The sequence below is a fragment of the Chiloscyllium plagiosum genome, unplaced genomic scaffold (assembly GCF_037043375.1).
Source record: "Chiloscyllium plagiosum isolate Xiang-an unplaced genomic scaffold, Cpla_swu_hap1 HiC_scaffold_9, whole genome shotgun sequence".
NCBI classification, from domain to species: domain Eukaryota; kingdom Metazoa; phylum Chordata; class Chondrichthyes; order Orectolobiformes; family Hemiscylliidae; genus Chiloscyllium; species Chiloscyllium plagiosum.
In genome coordinates, this window is record NW_028270147.1 from 57,921,893 (window position 1) to 57,943,867 (window position 21,975).

The 21,975-nt window shown below is 38.0% G+C and overlaps 1 protein-coding gene across 2 annotated transcripts; it reads left to right on the forward strand.

Annotated features, from left to right (window-relative positions):
- Window positions 1–5,507: 5,507 nt before the first annotated feature.
- ptger3 (prostaglandin E receptor 3 (subtype EP3)) lies at window positions 5,508–21,066 on the forward strand. 2 transcript variants are annotated; one of them, XR_006312983.2, is made up of 3 exons: window positions 5,508–6,947; window positions 18,689–19,343; window positions 19,479–21,066. XR_006312983.2 is itself a non-coding variant. In XM_043699332.2 (2 exons), the coding sequence occupies exons 1-2, from the start codon at window positions 6,096–6,098 to the stop codon at window positions 18,986–18,988; spliced, it is 1,152 nt and encodes a 383-aa protein (XP_043555267.1). In that variant the 5' UTR covers window positions 5,508–6,095; the 3' UTR covers window positions 18,989–21,066. The 2 variants fall into 2 exon arrangements, 1 of the variants encoding a protein (XP_043555267.1); XM_043699332.2 differs by having other exon boundaries at window positions 18,689–21,066.
- Window positions 21,067–21,975: the final 909 nt, after the last annotated feature.

Below are 21,975 nucleotides of genomic sequence, written 5' to 3' on the forward strand. Positions count from 1 at the left end.
AGAAGACAAACTGAGGAAACAATGTGAAATATTCCACAAGCATCATAGGGAGCTACATAATTGCAAATACACTCAACTAGTTTAATTCTTCCATACCATGCAAATGCATGATTTCCCAAAATGTTACAAAAAAACTCCACATTTCTGGCAGGTAATCCTGATCTGGGCTCCATCAGAAAATCTGGGCCCCTGTTTGAGTCATAGAGATGTACAGAACAGAAACAGACCCTTTGATCAACTCGTCCATGCCGAACATTTCTCCAGTATACTATTTATTCAAGTAAAGATTTCATTGACCTTTTTATCACTTTATCTGAATTCCCTTCTAAAACTATTGTACCTAAATATGCAATGACTAAACCTGTATTAAAACAATATATATTTACAGAACACCACCAATTTATTAGCAAAGAGGAGGGGACTACCTGTTCGTTTTCTGTAATGTCTCTCCAATGACATGGTTTCTTTCAAAGGTACCCTGCCTATGAATTCAGTGCAGGATTATTTCAATGACAGAAACTTAGACATTCTTGTGTTGTCTCATAAAACAGAAAGAAACTGGGCCAGAAACAAAACAGGTTGAAGGAAAGAAATCTGAAATTGTTCCAATTGAATAAGGATTTACATGTTTAGCAGCTATCTCCACTATATATTCGAGTTTCCAGATAAGCAACTCTCAGATCAATTTACACTATTTGCACACGTTGGCAGGTTTGAACAATTACAACCAAGGCTTTTGCTACATCCTCTCTAATGCCATTCAGCCACCAAAGGTACATATCAGGGAATTATTTTCCATACATTTTGTTTCAACTTCCCTTTTTTCAGAGTTTTTTTTTAACCATTATTCCATATTCTTTTTTAATATACTTGCATTCTCACTTTCATTCTTGTTAGGAAAAATAGTTATCTCCATCATAACTTAATCCTCCATAATTGGACTCTTTACTTTCTCCCTGAACGGTCTTTCTCCTCTTTGAATAGTCCTTTATTTTTTACATGTTTATGAAAACTTTAATTATATCCTTTTTCTTATTATTCTTTTTAGCCCCATAATCACTCTTTGCACTTCTATACCACAATTTATATAATCCTCGTACTTATAGTATTATTACCACAGTGAGTTTTGAGAAGATTTGTAGGTCAGGTTGAGGTTCTGGATGTAGGTTTGCTCGTTGAGCTAGAAGGTTCATTTTCAGACATTTCATACTAGGTAACATCTTCAGTGAGCCTCCAAATAAAGCATTGGTGGTGTATCCTGCTTTCTATTTATATGTTAGGGTTTGTGATGTAATTCCCTGTGGTGACATCATTTCCAATGGCAGTGTCATTTCCTGTTCTTTTTTCTCAGGGGATGGTAAATGGGATCCAAGTCAATGTGTTTGTTGATAGAGTTAACTCTAGATAACTCTAAGGTTCCAGCTCAGTGAGCAAACCTACATCCATTATTACCACATTTTGATCATATTTTTTCTTTTAATTTTTCAGTTCAGATTTAATCCAGTTGTTTGATGTACCCCTTTGCCTTGCCAGAAGAGATTTATATTGTACTCTGCCTACATTATCTTGGAGGTGTCTGGTTGTTGATCTTTTTCAGCCCAGTTGATTATGATCAGTTCCCCCTTTATCTTGCTGAACTTTGTCACTTCTGTGTCTGGCAATCTTTAATCCTTAGTATTAAACTAGATAAATTACTCCAATATCAGTTGTGGGCAAGTTTCTGGAGTTTTAAAACTCGAGTAAATGAGCGAACATTCAGAGGCATGAGGAGTTTATCAAGGACATCAATTCCAAAGGCTTGATTACTATTTTAGTTTATTTGAACAAGCTAATGACACTATAAAATATTATGTCTTTTTTTATGTATACCAGAGTATAAGTGAAATGAAAAGAAAAGCTTGGTAGTACATATCACAGAGACCCAGTAACACAAATATACAAAACCTTGGAAGTACAGGTGCAGATAAATAATGGTATAAAAATAATCAATTGGAGGAGATGGTGACTTAGGGATAGTGCCACTTAGTGATAATGATTGTCCAGAGATTCAGGCTAATGCTCTTGATCATGGGTTTAAACTCACCACAACAGCGGGTACCATTTAAATTCAGTAATTAAATCAGGAATTATAAAACTAGTGCCCCATGGCTTTATAAAGATAATACCAGAGGTGGAAAATTACAGTAGTGTAGAGACAATTGAATCAGGTTGATTGTACCTACTGGACCAGAAAATATTAGAATTATATAACTGTGACAACTATTACTGATTGTTCTCAAAGCTCATCTGCTTCTCTATGGTCCTTTAGGGAAGGACATCTGCCACCATCATGTGATCTAGCCTACAAATGACTCCAGACTCTCAGAAGTGTGGTTGATTTTTAACATCCCTCTACAATAGCCAAACAAGCCAATCAATTCGAGGACATTTAGGGACAGACAACAGATTCTGATCTTATCAATGATGTCCTCATCCCATGAATGATAGAGAGTAGTAATTTTGGGTTATAAATACAAATACTTAATACCTCAACAAGTGGTCTATTAATTTGTGCAAGCAATGAATACAGGTTAGCATCTGACATGTTTCTGATGTGTGGTCAAGATATTGTGAACTATAAACATAACTTTCACTGTAATGACTGAAACATTCAACTCCCCACTCTTTGTGAACAATTCAGCGACCGATCTTTTTTTTTAAACTTTTATCTTTTTGAGATCATCTCTTATTTATAATCTGTGTATAGCATTACTAATTATTTTCATATTTCGTCATCAGTGAACTCACTTTTTGAAGTTTAAGCTAACCAGGTTAAATTGGCTCCTTTTAAAATAAGTTCACTTGGGTCTGAGAGAAAGGTATCCACCAGGAAAGGGATCCATTTTTAAATGAATCTTGTAGCAACCAACTGAGGAGCAGGTGAATAAAGGGAGCCATTTCATCCACCCTCACTCCTCAAGACCTTAAGATTTGCACGAATCCTGCCTGGAAAAATAACAAATTGTGGATGTCACCAGGGACCTGGGAGTAACTGTATATATTGTGCACATTTTAGGGAGTTTCATGTGGCTCAGTGGTAGCACTACTGCCTCACAGCGTGCAGGAGCCAGTTCAATTCCAGCCTCTGGTGACTGTGTGGAGTTCGCACATTCTCCCAGTATCTGAGAGAGTTTCCTCCCACATTCCACAGATGTGCAGGTTACATGGATTAGCCATGTTAAATTGTCTGTAGTGTTCAGGGATGTGCAAGCTAGGTGGGTTAGCCTGGGAATTGCAGGTTTACAGGATAGGGTAAGGGGTGGGTCTGGATGGGATGATTTTTGGAGGGTTGGTGTGGATCTGATGGGTCAAATGGCCAGATTCCACACTGTAGGGATTCTATGAAATTATCAATGGGATGTTAAAGCTTTCGAAAGTGTGCCCCATGGCTTTATCAAGATAATACCAGAGACAATTGAATCAGGTTGATTGTACCTACTGGAACAGAAAATATTAGAAAGGAAATGTACTGGTATCTTTTTTACAATTATTGATTTTGAAAAGCTGAATAGGTAAGGGAGCATTTCCTTTAATTGGAAAATTAGTGACAAGGTTTCATCACTTTAATATTGCCTCAACGTTTAGCACTTGCCTACATTGTTCAGACCTTTGAGTATAGGAGTTCGACATCATCTTGAGGTTTTCCAGGATGTTGGTGAAGTTTTGGAGTATTGTGTTCAGTTTCTAGTCACCCTGTTAAAGGAAGAATATTATTAAACTGGAGAGGCTTCAGAAAAGCTTTACCAGAATGTTGCCCAGTCTGGAGGGCTTGAGTTATAAGGAGAGGTTGAGACTCTTTTCAGCGGAAAGTAGGAAGTTGTGGGGTAACCTTAGAGGTTTATAAAATCATGAAGGATATGGATAAGGTGAATGGCAGGTGTCCTTTCCCTAGGGTGGGGGATTTCAAGACAAGCAACATATTTTTAAGGTGAGAGGAGAATTTTTTTTACACAGGGAGTGGTTTGTGTATGGAATGAACTGCCAGAGGAAGTGGTGGTTGCAAATACAGTTACAATGCTTAAAAGACATTTGGATAAGTACATGAATAGGAAAGGTTTAGAGGTCTATGGGCCAAGCACAGGCAAGTGGGTCTAGTTTAATTGGGATTATGATCAGCATTGACAAATTGGACCAAAGGGTCTGTTTCATGCTTTTTGACCCTCTGACATGTTTTTTATTGAAAATTAGCTAATTTGAAGGTCAGAAAAGATTCAGCTTATTTCTGACTGGTTCTGCTCGAGCTGCAAGATCCAACAACAGGAGATAACACAAACTAATTAAACTGATCTCCCACTATTTTCAGTCATAATCTCACTATATAGGCGTCTCTCCAAAGTTTAGCAATGGCCTTTGTTGCAAATCCTTACAGTTGATCACCTAAAAGGTGATCAATAACTGCACTGTAAAACATTCGATTTTTCAACAATTTTCTGCATATAGAAATATTTTTTACCTTCTCTCCTTCCTGACTTGGGGCAATATTAAAGTGATAAACCCTATCTACATGTGATGCCAGCTTTAAAGAACTGTATATCTGAATCCCTAGATCTCTTTGTTCCACAACACTATCCAGGGTCCTACTTTTAATTGTATAAGTCCTGCTCTTGTTTGTTTACCAAAGTGCAATACCTCACATTTATCCAAATTAAACTCCATTTGCTTCTCCTCAGTGCATTGACTCAATCGATCAAAATCTCTTTGTCATTTTAGATAACCTTCTTCACTGTCTATTTTACCACCAATTTGGGTATCATCTGCAAACTTACTAACCATGCCTTGAATATTCTCACCTAAATCATTGATGTGAATAACAAACAAAAGTGAACCCAGCACCCATCTCTGTAGAACAGGCCTCCATCACCACAGTCTGTCTCCTGCTGTTAAGCCAATCCTTGTATCCACTTGGCAAGCTCACACTCAATCTCATGTGATCTAACTTTACTAATTAATGCACCACGCTGAACCTCGTCAAAGGCTTTACTGAAGTAAACAATGTCGACTGCTCTGCCCTTAACAATCTTCTTAGTTACTTGCTCAAAAAAAATATTTTTCTGAGTCACGATTTCCCTCACACAGAACCATGCTGACTACCATAATCCGATGAGCATAAAACAGACACTCTTATTTCTTCGAGTATCACCGCCAAGCCTGCATAATATAACTGCACTCCGTACCCGTGGCAATTTGTTACCAAGGTTCCTTAAAGGCTTTTAAAAGCTGGACGGGACGCTGAAACCTGAAGTCACTCACATTGAAATACATTATGCTGAAGAAATTCCGCTTCAGTAACTCTAGTTGTAAATGTGGGCTATTGCTTTTAATCTTAAGCAAAGGAAGGGTATTTTATAGTTTGTCTCGTTGACCTTGGCATGTTCTAATTCTATATTTGTCTCAGTTACACATTGTAGCACTTAAGTGGTGTTCTGCACAAATATCGATTTTTTTTTAAATAAACTCTTTTAGCTCGTAACCATTTATTGTAAAGTTTATTGCACCGTACAGCTAAACCATCTGCCCACGGATGGTCGTTCAGAATGAAAGCGTCAACCAATAGCGTAATGTACAAAATATAACCATCACTCCCAAACCCCACCCAACACAGGCTGAAAGGATGAATGTTAAAATATTTGTTGCTGGAGTGTGAGGTGGGCATTAGTGCCAGGCATTGCTGCCAGGTTAAGTTGCATTTCAGTGTTCCTGCTAATACTGTGATCGAATGTTTAACTTCGCAAATTGAAAAAAGAAACCGACATTTTTATAGCGCCTTTCACGCCGTCAGAATGTTCCGGTGCTCCTCTACAGCTATTGGAGTACTTGTGGTCGTTGTAATTTGAAATTATTCATGCCAGTCGGAATTGATTCATTCCTCCTACGCTGTCAGATACCCCTTTGCTTACAGCTGATCGATTAAAGTGACAAGCTTCAGAGAACACGCCTCTTTCCACTTATAACTGAGGCGAGAGCTATGTGAGTTGGTTGTGGAAGTCCCAGTCTGCAGACCAATAGGTCACCCAGCGGAATACAACAGATTGGGAGCAGACCTCCGACACCGAGTGATGGACTTGCAGTGTGTCCGCCCTCAGCCACCCCACTGGAACCAGTCGGAGGTGTCCAGCATGTGGGGCGGCTTCAACTCCAGCTCCGAGCAGCCCAACAACAAATCGGTCTTTGCTGCCGAGTGCGTGTCGGTTTCCGTGTTCTTCCCGGTCACTATGATGATCGCTGGTATCATGGGCAACACGCTCGCTTTGCTGCTGGTGTATAGGTCCTATCACAAGAAGGAAAACAAGAGGAAGAAATCCTTCCTGCTGATTATTGGAGCGCTGGCTCTGACCGATCTGACTGGCAAACTACTGACGAGCCCGGTCGTTATTTCAGTGTATATGGCCAACAGGCAGTGGAGCCGAGTGGACCCATCCGGCAACTTGTGCAGTTTCTTTGGGCTCTGTATGACCACGTTTGGCCTTTGCCCCTTGTTTTTGGCGAGTGCAATGGCGATTGAAAGGACCTTGGCTATCCACGCTCCCCAATATTACTCCCATCATATGACCACCAGGCTGACCAAACTGGTGGTGCTTTCTATCTGGCTTGGGGTGGTTGCCTTTGCCTTGCTGCCTGTTGCTGGCGTTGGGAAGTACACTCTGCAGTGGCCAGGTACCTGGTGCTTCATCAACACTGGCAACCATATCTTAGGCAACACCATTTTTGCCTCCACCTTCACGGTGCTGGGTATCACCTCCCTGTTGGTCACACTGAGCTGTAACGTGGCCACTATCCGAGGGCTGGTGGTGCGCTGTAAGAAGAAGCTGACAACCTCGAACAGGCAATGGGAACGGATCACGGTGGAAACACTAATGCAGTTGATGGGGATCATGTGTGTGCTGAGTGTTTGCTGGTCCCCTCTCCTGGTACGTAAAGGTGGTCCTTTAGCACCTGGCACTAAATGGCAGGACAAACTGTACAGTGGTTCCAGAGAATATTGATTTCTGGCCGATGAAATTTGAAAACAAAACATGAGAATGTAAACTTTCCGAACCAACGGTCACATTTCAAATGGCAGGAAAGTTTATTTCTAGTTTTGAGGCATTAATTATTTTTGATAATGTAGTCTTTAAGGTAGAAGCAAACATCTTAACAGTTTAAAGGTATGTCCCTTCACTGTACTGACCGAGGATAATAAGCTATCATTTCTTCAATGTGCGGGACATTATTGAACCGTAAAAACTGAAGCATCTTTAGCTGCGGTGTGTGACCTGTGGGACTGAAGTCTCATCAGGGCACCTCACCCCTGAGATTCATTCATCATCGCAGAGTAGACTCCATCTAAATTAAACATCCGGAACATAAAATGGCAACCCAACAGCTGTTAGATTGCAGAGTATGTCAAGGTTGGGCAGGGGAGCCTTGTATCTGTGGAGTTCAGAGGAAGAAGAGGTGACTGTTGACACAGTTAAGATTCTGAGGGATATTGACAAGAAAAGGTTTCCTCTGTGGGAGAACTCAGAATTCTCAGTTACTGTTTAAGAGGTCACCCATTTAAGACAGAGTTGAAGAGAAATGTTTTCTCAAAAGGTTGAGTTTTTGGAATTCTCTTCCCAGAAAGGTGTCGAAGTACAGTCTTTGAATATTTTTAAGGTAGAGGTAAATTCATGATAAGCTTGATTGGCTATGAGCATTAGTAGGAATGTGGAGGAAGCTATCAGTCATGACCTTATTGAATGGGGGCACAGGAACATAGGGCCAAATGGTCTATTCCTTATTCAAATGTAATGTAAGGACATAAGCACATTGATAAACCCACAGGAGTGCAATAATTTCTCCCATTTTTACTATTTGACAAGTTCTCATTTGCACCTCTAAATATTGTTCATTACAGTTAACAGGGCATTCACCACTTGGGTTAGCTCAAACAATTATACCACAATTCATCAGAACTTAAAAAAAAATTGAATCGTGGAAGTTTGAACAGGTGGGAATGAGAAAAGAGGTAACTGAAGTGTGATCTGATAGAAGTATTAAGTTTATTTAGGATTTTATTGGATAGATTTTGAATATATGTTCATTTTGGATGTGGTGTGGAGGAAACAAAAGCTAGGGGGTTAAAGTAAAATTGCAACCAATAAATTTTAGAAGGCATTCAAGAGAAGCTTCTTTACTTTGAGTATTTATAATGTGGAACTCAGAATTGAATTTATTGTCACGAGTACTGAGGCACAGTATACAGATATATAGATAAAGAAAACTCTCATTTGAAACATTAACATCAGCATGGTCCTGTTGGGCCAATCTGTTTCTGTGCTGTCAATACAATAACATTTTGTTATTAGTTACAATATATATTACTTATTGTTTTCATAACCAAAGTCCACTATAGTGTGGTTCAACATATCGCAAATTTGCTTATGGTATGGGGGTCTTGTGGCTACCAAAAGAGGTGAACCTTTATGTAAATGTGAATTTCACTGGTTTAAAAATAGGAATTTTCTTAATAACACGGTTATTAGCACAGTACAAATATAAATGAGTTTCACTTACAGAGTCATAGAGTCACAAAGCTTGAAAATAGACCCTTCAGTCCAACTGTCCATGTCATTTCTTTTTAGAATTTTTATCCCATCATCTGTGTTATAACAGACTTCCATTCCCCTAATGCACTACTAAGGTAGATTAAAAGGAAGAATACAACTGTTGGAAATTAAAGCAGATGAATTTAAAGCAGAAAATGTTGGAAATAGTCAGGTTAGTTAGTATTGGTGAGGTATAAACATTGTTTAGGCTACAGGAATATTAAAGTTCATGTCTATAAGGCTAAAAGGGATGAATTTGCTGCAGCTATGTTAAACTTTGATTGCACCACATCTAAAGAATCGTGTACAGCTATAACCATTGGACCCTAGAAAGGATATAGTGACCTTGGAAGGAATGGAGCACAAATTCTTCATGATCTTGCAAGGCTCCAAGGATTAAAAATGAGAGCCTTTGTAAATTGCATTTGTATTTCTTAGCTTATGAAAGTTCATACGTGTTTTATATATATATATTTTTTAATTGAGGCTTTATCAAATTTTTGAAAGGAATCAAAAAGGTAGATAGAGCAATGTTTTTTTTTCTTGCTGTTGTTATTCTCGGACAATGGAACTTGAGTTGGAATCAGAGGCACCCAATATTGAAGATTTTTGCCAAACGACGGTATTAAAATAATATGGTGCAATGATGGGATGAAAGAGTTAAAGTACCCATCATTGTGATCTCATTGAATTGCTGATCTGTATCTTTTATCAGGGTTGATGTGCTGAATTGTACACTACAGTTCTTATCAGTAGGATTCCAATGAATTATTCAAAAAATAATTGAACACATTTTGGTCATTATTGCAGACTTACGCAATTACAATGGAATCTATAGTTTACTGTTTTACCCCACTGATGTCAAAATATTAAATAAATACCAGTGTACTAATATGAAAAATGTATAATTACCAAAAATAAACAAAAATTCAATCTGCAGTTTAAAAAAAGAAAGCAAAAGTCTAATCTTGAGGTTACAAAGTAGATAAAAATAAACTTTTACATTACCAACAGAGTCAAACCAATTGAAAATGTTGAAGTCAAATAGTAAAGGAAAAGAATAAATCAAATGGAACATATTAACAAAAGACCATTCGCCCTGGCATCTGTTCAACTGATCCAATCAATTATGGGTGATCACTCTATCCGTTCTATTTGCCCATCTTTGCTCTTTTGTTTTCTTCTGTAAGGGTTATAATCAGTCTGAGGCTTGCAAAGTTATATTATCCACACATGAAAAACATTTTGTAGGCAAGAGTTCCAATGCTTCTAACTTCACTAAATACAACATTAAGAAAACATTTCCAGTGTGAATCATGAGATGGAAAGAAGAGAGAAATTTAGTGACATTACAGTCATGAGGGAAGCTAACTAGTGGAACTGCAGGCTAATAAGGTTCTAGATCCAAAGGGACTTTGCACTAGGGTATTGAAAGAGATTGCTCATGGAGTAATAGATGTGTTGGTGTTAATCTTGCAAAATTGCCTAGGTTTGCTTCTTTCAGATTGGAAAGTAACAAATATAATCCTCAATTCAAGAAGGGAGGGGAGGCAGAAAACAGGAAACTATATACCATTTATTATTGACATTCATTGGAGATTATAGCTGTGCACTTAGAAACAAAATCTCAGCAATCAGGAAGGATCACCATGATTTCATCAAAGGGAAGTAATGTTTAACCAATCTAGTGAAGTTATTTGCAGGATTAACTTCAAAGAAGTGGGATTAAGGAGAGTTTATGGGCATTGGATTTCCAGAAGGTATTTGGTAAAGATTATTGATCAAAAATTCTTGTGGAAAATTTGTCTATGAGTGGGGATGGGTGGAGGCAGATGTTGGTGGGTGTCATTTATAGAAGACTGGCTGACAGAAAGCAGTATGTACAAATGAATTGTTGTTTCATTTGCAAGATGTGATGAGTGCAGTTCCACGGGATCTGTGCTGGGGCTTAAACCTTTTACAATTTACACCAATAGGGGAATGAAAGCTAAGGCAGCTGAAATCTCCTGATGACATCAAGGTGGTTAGGTAAGTGTGTTATGAAGAAGCCAAAGTAGGTGCAGACAAATACAGATTCAGTGGGCAAATGTCTGGCAGACTGAGTAAAGTTTTTGGAAAATGTAAAGTTTTCACCTTTGCAGAAAGATTGAAAAATGAGAGCATTACATAATTGAAAAGTGACTGCAGTTCTGAGGTGCAGAGGGATTCTGGTGTTGTAATGTACAAGACACAAAGTTTAACAGGCAGGTATAGTACATAATCAAGAAGGCCAATGGGGTGCTGTACTTTACTACAAAGAGAATTAAATATAAAAGAATGGATGTTTTGCTGTGTTATAAAGGGCATTGCTGAGACCACACCTTAAGTATTGTAAGTTTTGATCTTCTTTATTTAAGGAAGACTTTAAATGCATTGTAGGCGGTTCAGGGGAAGTTTACAAGATTGATACTTGGAATAAGTGAGTTACTTTATGAAGAAAGATTGTACAGACTGGGTTTGCTTCCACTAGAGTTTAGAAGAATATGAGCGTTTTGATTGAAGTGAATAAGATCCTGAATGGTTTTGTCAAGTTGGTCTTGGAAAAGAGTTGTCCTGTTGTGGGTCAGTCTAGAACTAGCAGACACCATTTTAATGTTAGGGGGTCACTTTCTTAGGATAGAGATGAGAAGACCTTTATTTGGTTAATAATCACATAACACCAAGTTATAGTCCAACAGGTTTATTTGGAAGCACTAGCTTTCGGAGCGCTGTTACTTCATCAGGTGATGAAGGAGCAACGCTCCGAAATCTAGTGCTTCCAAATAAACCTGTTGGACTATTACCTGGGGTTGTGTGATTTTTAACTTTGTACACCCCAGTGCAACACCAGCATCTTCTAATCATTTTTTTTATTTGAGGGTCATGAGACTTTGGAACTCTCTGCCGTAGAATACATAGCAGGTAGGTGAGCTTAAATAGTTTTAAGGCAGAAGTAGATAGATCCTTTTTAGGCAAGGGAATCAAAGATATTGGGGTAGATGGAAATGTGGAAAATGAAACACCACAAGTATGTTAGCCATGGTTTTCTTGAATTGTAGAGCAGGTTTGAAGTACCAACTTATCTACTTTTGCTCTTCTTATGTGTACTTGTAAAATACATTCTAATTTCAGATATGTGGCTCATTTTAAACACTGCAGTTAAACCACCACCAATCTTCTACATTCAGGGAGCAACAAGACAAATTTATGTACTCTGTCTGCAAAGTAACCTGCTTAGCCCTTGTATTGTTCTGCTAGATCTTACCTGTACCTGCTCCAAGGTCAACATATTATCAAAAGCTGAAGGCAGTACTCCAAATGGAGTTGGGCCAATGTTCTGTTCAACCCTTACTTTTGAGTTCCAAATTTCTTCAGATAAACACTAACGTTTCATTAAATGTTTTAAGTACATTTAGTGCTTTTTAGTGTACACAAACACCAAATCCAACTTTATTTTTTATTCACTCATTGGATATGGGCCTCATAAGCTGGGCAACATTTATTGCCTGTCCCTAGTTGCCCTTGAAAAGGTGGTGTTGAGCTGCCTTCTTGAATCGCTACAGTCCATGTGCTGTAGGTAGAACCACTGTTCTTTTAATGAGACAGTTCCAGGATTTTGACTCAGCAACAGGGAAGATTTGGCAATATATTTCAAAGTCTGAAAGGTAAGTGCCTTTTGGAGGGAAATTTGCAGGTGCTGTTGTTCCCAAAACGACATTTCTAAAAGTCATAGGTTCTTGTCTTTCTCACCAGATGTGCTTTTTTAGATTCAAAGTGAATGACTTCATATTTCCTAACATTGAATTCCACCTTCCATAGTTTTGCTAACTTTATTTCTATGTTCCTTTCGAAGCTTGGCCTGCTTGGGGAACTTAGTGTGCCTCCTTAGTGGCATCTGCAAACCTTGATAAACAACTTTTTGGGTTAAAGAATCATTTACATAGTGTCTTTTCAAAGCAGACCTATATGTATTGCATCAATAGATTAGGACAGACAACGCTCTGTACCACTGCCCGCATAACTATACAGAGTTCCTCGTTGATATTATGGAATAAACCTACGAGCACTGTGGTGATGGCTCACAGAATTATCTGCTTTTGTCAAGATGAGGAGGGGTTAAACAGCTGCCTCTTTACGTTCTTGATCAGTTGGAACAAATATTTTTATTTCTTTTTAGCATGCAGCTATATCACAGTCCAATTAAAACAGAGATATGGTCAAAATGGGGAATCGGTTTAGATTAGATTAGATTAGATTAGATTACTTACAGTGTGGAAACAGGCCCTTCGGCCCAACAAGTCCACACCGACCCGCCGAAGCGCAACCCACCCATACCCCTACCCCTACATTTACCCCTAACCTAACACTACGGGCAATTTAGCATGGCCAATTCACCTGACCTGCACATCTTTTGGATTGTGGGAGGAAACCGGAGCACCCGGAGGAAACCCACGCAGACACGGGGAGAACGTGCAAACTCCACACAGTCAGTCGCCTGAGGAGGGAATTGAACCCGGATCTCTGGCGCTGTGAGGCAGCAGTGCTAACCACTGTGCCACCGTGCCGCCCACAAACTCAGTTTAACTCAGTTGGCTGGATTATTTATTTACAGAGCAGTGTGATGCAAACACTGTGGGTTCAATTCCCATCACTGGTTGGTCGTTACTATGAAGGACTCTCCTTCTCAACCTCTTCCCACACCTGAGGACTGGTGGCCCTCAGGTTAAATCACCACCAGTCGTTTCTCTCTCTATTGAGAGAGCAGCCCCTATGGTCTGGTAAGACTATGGCGACACAACAATAACATAGTCAAAATGAAAAAGCCAATTAAAAGGTATTCTTAAGAGAATAAAAGAACATACGAAATCGGAGCAAGAGTAGACCATTCAGCTTATCAAACCTGCTCACCATTCTATTAGATCATGGTTGATCTCATGAAAGCCTGAATTCCTCTTTGTGACAGCTTCTCAAAGTCCTCAACTCTTCACTCTTTCTAAAGTCAATCTTCCTCCTCAAACACTTTGAGAGATCTGGCCTTCACAATACTCTGGGTTAGAAAATTCCAGGCATTAACTCTTCTCTGACAGAAGAAATTTCTTTACATTTCACTTTTAAATTAGTAGAACTATGTCTCCAAGATTGAGAGCCTCCACTAGTGACAACATCATCTCCATATCTATACTGTCAAGCTCTTTCAAAATCTTGTATGTTTCAAAAAGATTACCCTCATTCTTCTAAACTGTACTGCATAAAGGCCTAACTTCTTCAGCCATTCTTAATGAGTCAACCACTTCATCCCAGCAATCAATTTTGTGAATCTATCCCACACAACCTCCAATGCCGTTACATTCTTGCCTAAATGCATGATGCAAAACTGTGCTCAGTACTCCACTGCGGCCTCACCTGAACATTTATAACAAGGCTTCCTTATTTTTGAACTCTAACTCCCTTGCAATAAATAATTAATTTTTTGCTGTACCTTCATGCAAGCACTTTGTTTCATGGATAAGTACACCCAGATTATTCTGTAACATACCTTTTTGAAGTCTCACTCCATTTAAATAATTATTTGTGTCTTAATTGTTCCTAGTGTATGACCTTGTACTTTCCTGTATTAAACTCCATCAGCAAAGTATTTTCCCACCATTCAAGCTACCTATAACGTTTGCTGTTACTAATCCATAATTTTTCTCTATTGTGATGTTTAAATAGAATTCATTTGTATATTCCCAAGTTTTCCCATTTTCTTGAACCGTCTACGGGCAATCTTTCATTTTCAATATGTTCCATTAATCAGGTAGGTGCAAATTGAACAGGAGAGACCAGTTTCTTGATTACTGATTCAGTTGACTAGTTTCAATGTTTTAAGATAAAATAGTAATTTAATTTCAGGTGGATTTATTTATTCTGCACTAGTTTCTTGAACTTGCCTCAGTCAGGTAGATCACAGCAGCCATTTTAGGTCATTGTTTGTCCTTTTAAAACCATTTTAGTTTGTTAAAGGTCTCAAGTGTTAAAAATCAGATGATGCAGATTGGAAACTTACATTCCATGTTGCCTCCATTCCATGTTCAACATGACTCCATTGAGAATTATGAACATCCATGTAGCATTCTATTGAAGCAACTTGTCACATCCTACCAATCAGAGAACAAGCCACTTACCCTTACTCTGTATCCTGACTCAGAAAACTCACGTTTTAGAAGGTGTAGAGTCAAGTTCAATTCCAGCGGATGAGACCATAAAATGAGGCGCCATCTCCTTTCAGAAGAGTGTAAAAGGTCCCACAGCAATATTTTAAAGACAAGCAAGCCTTTGTCCAGGTCAATATTCATATTTATGCAAATTGCCAAACTAGATTATCCAGGCATGATGACATTGTTGTTTGTGGAGGCTTGTTGCGTACACATTAGCTGCCAAATTTTTTAAAAGTTACAACTGTAACTATAAATGACAGCTCTTGTAGTGCCCTACCTCTGAACCAGAAGGCCTTTGTTCATGTCCCACCTGCCATAGCACATCTGAGCAGGTCAAGTTTTAAAAAACAATTCTACTTCAAAGTACTTAATTAACTATAAAACACTTAGCGGTGTTCTGAGGTTATGAAATGTGGTATAAAATGCAAGTCTTTCTTGCCCCTCCACCTCAAGTGATACACTCAATGCTTATTTTTATGTGAACTTGTGTTTTATCTACTTGTTTTGAGTTACTATGATTTAAACAATGATATTCCTGACATTGGAGCAGTTTGCAATGTCATGAGCTAAACATAAACATGAGCTAAAAGCAGAACCAATTTCGCTAAATTAAGGATTAGCGGAACACCTAATTATGCAAGAAAGATGTCCCTTTATATCGCACCTTCCACAGACATGAGATATCTCCTAGTATTTTACAGCCAATGAAGTACTGTTGAAATGTAGCTATAATGTAGGAAGTTGGTATTGATTTCTAACTTCATAACGGAAACCCATTTGCTTATCTATATGTTTTTTGTTACCTGTTTACAGAAGTACAAGTCTAGACAAGTCATTAGTTTTACAGAGAATGTACACCTTGTCCTTTCATTTCTCATGCTTGGGTAAATTTTTGCTCAGATTTGCAAGTACACCCATTACATCCTCCCCTGCTTTTTCTATTAGCCCAATTAGAGCTCAAGTGGATTCATGACTCCTTGTTTTATTTGCTTGTTTAAAATGTACAGCCAGAAGTGTTTTTTCCAGGTTGTCTAATTTTTGACTTGTACTCAGTCTTTTCTATGCATTGCTTGTAGTTTGTTGTGTACAATGTCATCATGCCTGGATAATCTGGTTTGGCAATTTGCATAAATATGAATATTGACCTGGACAAAGGTAACTGGCTTGCTTGTCTTTAAAATATTGCTGTGGGACCTTTTACACTCTTCTGAAAGGAGATGGCGCCTCATTTTATGGCCTCATCTCCACAGAAAATGAATCTGTTTTGAATGTTGTGACAAGAAGCCGCTGGAGCATGTGCCTGTCATACTTTGGAGCAACTGCTAAAGCATTACTCAGCCCTATTTAATTTCTAAGTTTTTCTTTGATTGAGTTCCCACCAAAAATGCAGTGAGCCTGCTGAGGAAATGGAGTACAGTGAGATGATTCAAAACAAACAAATTGGTGAAGATAGAAGTAATTATTCCAGAATCCAAGAAGATACTAAGATAAAATAATAGAATTGATTTGCAGAAGTGAACTTGCATCTGAATCATAATAGTCTAGCACATGGTAGCCATTATGAGTCCATAAAGGAAAGACAATGATCATCTAATCTGTCTGATTTCTTTGAGGAATTAACATTTGAAACAGACTGTATCCCATGATCTCTTCCAGTAGAAACTGGATATAAAACAAGCACATCAACGCCAAACCTCTGAGACCAACAAAGTGTGCTTTGAGTACCTGAGAAATGGCCAACCCAAAATTGATTCCGGCAATTTTTAAAATTATCTCGATATCATTTACAGCAAGTGTTTGACTCCTCCTTTGCACTCAGTTAAACTATCGAAGTTCGGTCTTAATCCTCTTCCTGAGTTGATCAATCATAAGATCAGAGGTTGGGTTTTCCCTGCTCAGAATTTTTCAGTGGCCACATGGACTCGAGCAACGGCTACCAAATGTAAGTTAATTTTTGAGAAATAATTTGCTCATAAAAGCTTTCATTGGAGGAAACAAGAACAGGGGTGATGCTCGGTTCTGAATCCACAATCATTGCAAACATCATTCCCCTGTTGCATTGTTCATACCTAATCCCAGAACCTGCTTTCCAGCCATTAAATCAGTGATCTAATATCCTCTTATGTAGATGCTAGAGGAAGTATGATAGCTACTTGAATTCCACACAGTTCTTTTTGTTAATGTTCCTGTGATGGATTTAGATATTCAATTGGATGTATGCTACTTGCTACTGCTGTAGTGACGATTCCAGCCCTGAAAATAGGTGATAAAACTTTTACCTCTGTGTACTGAGCCTTTCAAAAGGAATGTTGTAGACTCCAAGTTAATATAATGTCAGATCTGCTGATGATGTTAAACTGAGGGCCAAAGGCAACAGTTCAAAGCTATAGTAAAGCAGACAAAGCTAATTGTCTACAGATAATTTGAAGATGAATGTATTTTAATATATACTTCGCTCAACCTATCCAGTCAATGAAGCAATGCAATCAACAAAACCAATAGCTAAAATTGAAGAATTCAAGTAAGAGGAAGTCATTATCAAACTGGACAAGGTGCTCTCATCAGACTATATACCTTGAATGCCATGATCAGTTGTTGTCACTGCAAATTCAAGGAATGCAGTGCTGACAAGATTCACAATGCAGTTTCTCAGTAACATGGTTCTGAGCTCCGGAGAATCTTTTTTCTTTGCCTGGCAGAGAAGCATCTGAAAGGTAATTACATGGGAACATACTGTACATGGTTTTGGAAAATTTAGTTGTAAACATTATTTAAAATAAAACTGTGATGATAGAATATAGGATATAGCTTCAAAATAGTAAAATGTGATCGCAGGAAATTTGTTTTCGTGTGGCAAGTGACCAACACTTGGAATGAGCTTCCAGTGTAGTGAAGTGGAGTAGTCTGTAAGATACAATTAGATACTGCATTGAGGGAGCTATGGGATGGTCTTTTTTTCTTCCACCTCTTTAATCCTCTTGTTACCTTATTTGAAAAACAAAAGAATTACATGAAACAACTATCTAATATCAACATTCCTCCAATATGGCACTATTTCGGAATTGAAGTGTATAGCCTTTCATTTGGTGTTCACTAAATTATGGAACAAATGTCTGAATTAATGGTATGTATTTCAGACTGTGGCTTTGTACTGGGGCTACAACATTTTAAATTCCTCCGTCTGTGTCAGCATCGAGCAATCCTGAATCAGTGATTTCTCAGCTAATTAGAAAGTAAAGACTTGCCTACTCCTATCATTCAGCAATATGCTTAAGCTCCATTCAGAAGGTGTCCATGCAATGTTGTTTTCTTTCAGGTTCCTTGTTTTTGGCTAAATGTTTCTCAAGAGTGTCTCTTTGAAGACCTTGAGCCTAATTTTTAGATGTTCTCTCAAAATTCCCACCCAAGATATGCCACTATACTTAGGGTAAAAGTGGGTCTCCCATAAGCACTAAGACAAGGTAAGGACTGCTAATGCCTTGAGAATTTTACCTTCAGGGCAGGCAGAGTAATCTGAGAATATTAGATAGTGTAGGTATATATTTAAATATAGTTTATATTGAGGAAGAATTTCTTCACTCAGTGAATGCTAAATATTTGAAATTCTCTGATCCAAAGGACTGTAGAGGCTCAGCCATTACATTTATTCTAGACAGTTTGATACATTTCTAGATAATTAATTTTTCAATAGATAGAGAGAGAGTGCAAGAAAATGACATTGAGGTCGAGGATCAACCATGATATTAAATGGTAACACAAGTATACAGGTTGAGTAACTTCCTCCGCTCCTTTTTTCTATGTGTCAATATCATAGATTGCTTTTGTTTTTTGCTTAGAATTGAAATCTTCTAATCCTGTCTATCTCAGGTACTGATGTCGAAAATGATCTACACTGAAAGTTCTACAGATCACTGCTACACATCTCCAAATAACATCTCAGGCCTAAACAATGTACTGCAAGCGGACTGCAATTTTCTCCTCACAGCCATTAGATTGGCATCGCTAAATCAGATCCTAGATCCATGGATTTATTTATTGCTGCGAGAAATCCTGTTAAGGAAAGTGTGCCAAGTAGCTAATGCTGTTACTAATTGTTCAGTTGAGGAGTTCAAGGAGATTCCTCTAACAGTAGAACCAAGAGACCAAGAGAAGAAACAAACAACATAAATGAGAGAAAACAAAATTTGATAATTGGGTTGATTATATGATGAGAGAAAATCTCACCCTTGACTCTTTTCATGTGAAATATGCATGAGGAGCAACTCTTACAAGGTTTTGAGTTAATTCATTTGCTTTATCTGAACTGCTGATTTATTAAATCTGCAAGTCACGTGTCATTCCATAGAGATTGTTTGATTTACATTACCTTTGATGGCTGGCAATGAACTGGTATTCTATTTGCCCCTCATTGGTGATGCAATGTACTTGGCAGGAAGAGACAGCTCAGCTCAACACTGCACAGAACACCTGCATGACCTGGGAACAGATGCCAAAGCATTTGGCATGCCTTAAGGCTACCAAGGTAAAGCTTTCAGCAATTCCATTTAGCTGAGAGATTGCTCAAGAATGCATGCCACAATGAGTGCCTATTGATCTGCTTTGCATTTACTGCTCCCCATGCCGAAGTCTCATACATTTTTTCATTTGTTTTCACCAGCATGCACACATTGAAGCTGAAACTTAAAACTAATTTCAACATGGCTCACATTTGAAATTGAGATATAGACAATTAAATTTGCATAATGCCTGAAGCAATCTACTCTGGAACGATGATGAACTGGATCAAAACTTCTGGAATATTTGAATTGGCATTTGACACATTGGGAAAGATCATTTACTTGCAATGTATCATGATATACCTTATGATTGTTCTAAATGGTTTGTCAAAATTGAGGCCACTCCGATAAGAAAACTGCTAAAAGAACCACAGGAAGATGAGAAAAATGATTTTCACAATGAGTTGCCATTAGAATGCATTGCATGAAAAGGAGATGGAAGCAGATTCAATGATACGTGTGAAAGGAATGAGAATGTAGAAATGTAATGAAAAAGGAGAACGTTCCAGAAAGAGCATGAGTAATTGGATCAGTTGGATATATTTTCAGAGAGTCAGCATAGATAGACTGACCATCTTCTATGTTGTGAGATGCAATTATTTTGAGATGCACTTCATTTCAATGTCAACCCAATACAAAACATGAACCATTAAAAAAAATTGAGGAAAATGAAAGGGAAAGAAGATAGTCTGCATTTGTCTAACTTCATGGGAATATCCCAGCATTGAACTCCAATTTTCCCTGATATGTCTTGGTTTACATGGGTAACAGTAGGAGCACTGTTCTGCCTTTTGTGTTCTGTGTCTGGCCCATTAATTGGGTTTAATGGTCCAGATCGTTATTAGTTGTGATGGATTCTCATTCTCCACCTCTTCCCTATTAAATCATCTTTCAGAGTTTACTGTCTAATAACTAGGATTTGAGAAACAGCAACCAATGGGAATCAGCATTTTTGGAAGATAGAGGAAAAATGGTGGTATCAAAACAATTATAAATCTTGGAATTTTTCAGTAAATTATTTTGTTGTTCGATAGAAACAGTATCTAATTGTGCTCAGTAATTTAAAGACTATTACATATCCTCATGGGAAATACAGCTATCTACAGATGAGATTAGTTATACAATTCACTCTTTATATGTAATATTTATAAATATAATAAGGTAATTAATTTTCTCTTACTTAGACCAGAGATTCTGCAGCGATCAAGTACAGTTTTACATGATGCACATGTATAAATTAACTTAAAAGATGAACATTTTAATTAGATGGAGATCATCAATGGAATTTTATTCAATGTACTTAAAGTGTGCTAATATCCTGTTAACTTTGAGTAGCTGACACTGATCCTAAGAATATTAATGTAGGTGCAGTTTTATTTGGAAAGGGAGCACTTACATACAGAAAAATTATAAATTAACAACAGTATCCTGAAGTGAACTGTCCTAAAATTGATTTGTCCAGAATGCATGGATCTTTTGTTACTTTCTTGCACCTTACAACTATGGTGCATTCTAACATTTTTAACCATTGTGCTGTTATATTTCATGTTTGTGTAAGTTGGCATCAAGTTGCACTTTTCTTATGAAAGAAATACAATATGGAAAATCTATTAATTGTAACAAATTATGTGTTGTTTGATATATTATGTATGCTTATCTGTGTTCAGAACAATAATAGCTGTCAAATTCAAAGCTTATCAGATTCTAATGGTTTTTTTTCTTCAAGTACTTAAATATGGAACTCTTTACCTCGCTTGGTCATTGGTTCTTATCATAATTATAGGCTTTTTAAACTTAGCATCACTGTTATCTAATCATTGCTGTTTGGTTTAGCTTGTATTTGTCCTCTACTACCTTCAACCTTGGTTCTTGCACTGTGGCTCTTTGTCATTCAGTTTATCACCACCAGTCTCAAAATACAACATTAATAAGAGCATGTAAGCCAATAACAGAATGTACTCTGAGAACAGCTGAGATTTGACTTTGAATGATGAAAGTTGCATGGATCTCCTTGAGGGAACTACATGATGTCAGCTAAATATGTCATGACCATGTGAGGAGACTGAAACAAAGGGCTGACTCATAATTTTTGTCATTGAAAATGTGTGGGTTTGGAAAAGCACAGCAGGTCAGGCAGCATCCAAGGAGCAGGAGAATCAAAGTTCTGGGCATAAGCCCTTCATACGCCCGAAACATCGATTCTCTTGCTCCTTGGATGCTGCCTGACCTGCTGTGCTTTTCCAGCGCCACATATTTTGACTCTGATCTTGAACATCTGCAGTTCTCACTTTCTCCTGACTCATCACTTTGACTAAGTATCAATTTCATGAATTTTCACGGATGACTAATCAGCCTATCGTCTAAAACCTGCCTCTGTAACTACTTTCCAAACCTTTCTGTGCCCCTCTTGTGCTGTATTTTGATTTTGTCACTCACTGCAGTCGGAAGAACTCAGCACTCAGAATATCCTGGCACCAGTGCTAGCGCCATCCAAAAAGCCCAGCTGAACACCCAGCCACGCATTGTCATTGAAAACCAACTTTGGAATGCACGGTATATAGTTGGCATGTTTTACACTTCCTGGCAAATACACCTCTT

What these genes read in the sequence shown, in the direction of transcription:
- ptger3 (XM_043699332.2), top strand. Translation starts at nt 6,096, where the DNA reads ATGGACTTGCAGTGTGTCCGCCCTCAGCCACCCCACTGGAACCAGTCG. An exon ending in TTTGCTGGTCCCCTCTCCTG is followed by an intron (nt 6,948 to 18,688) that starts GTACGTAAAGGT and finishes TGTCTATCTCAG; the next exon opens with GTACTGATGTCGAAAATGAT.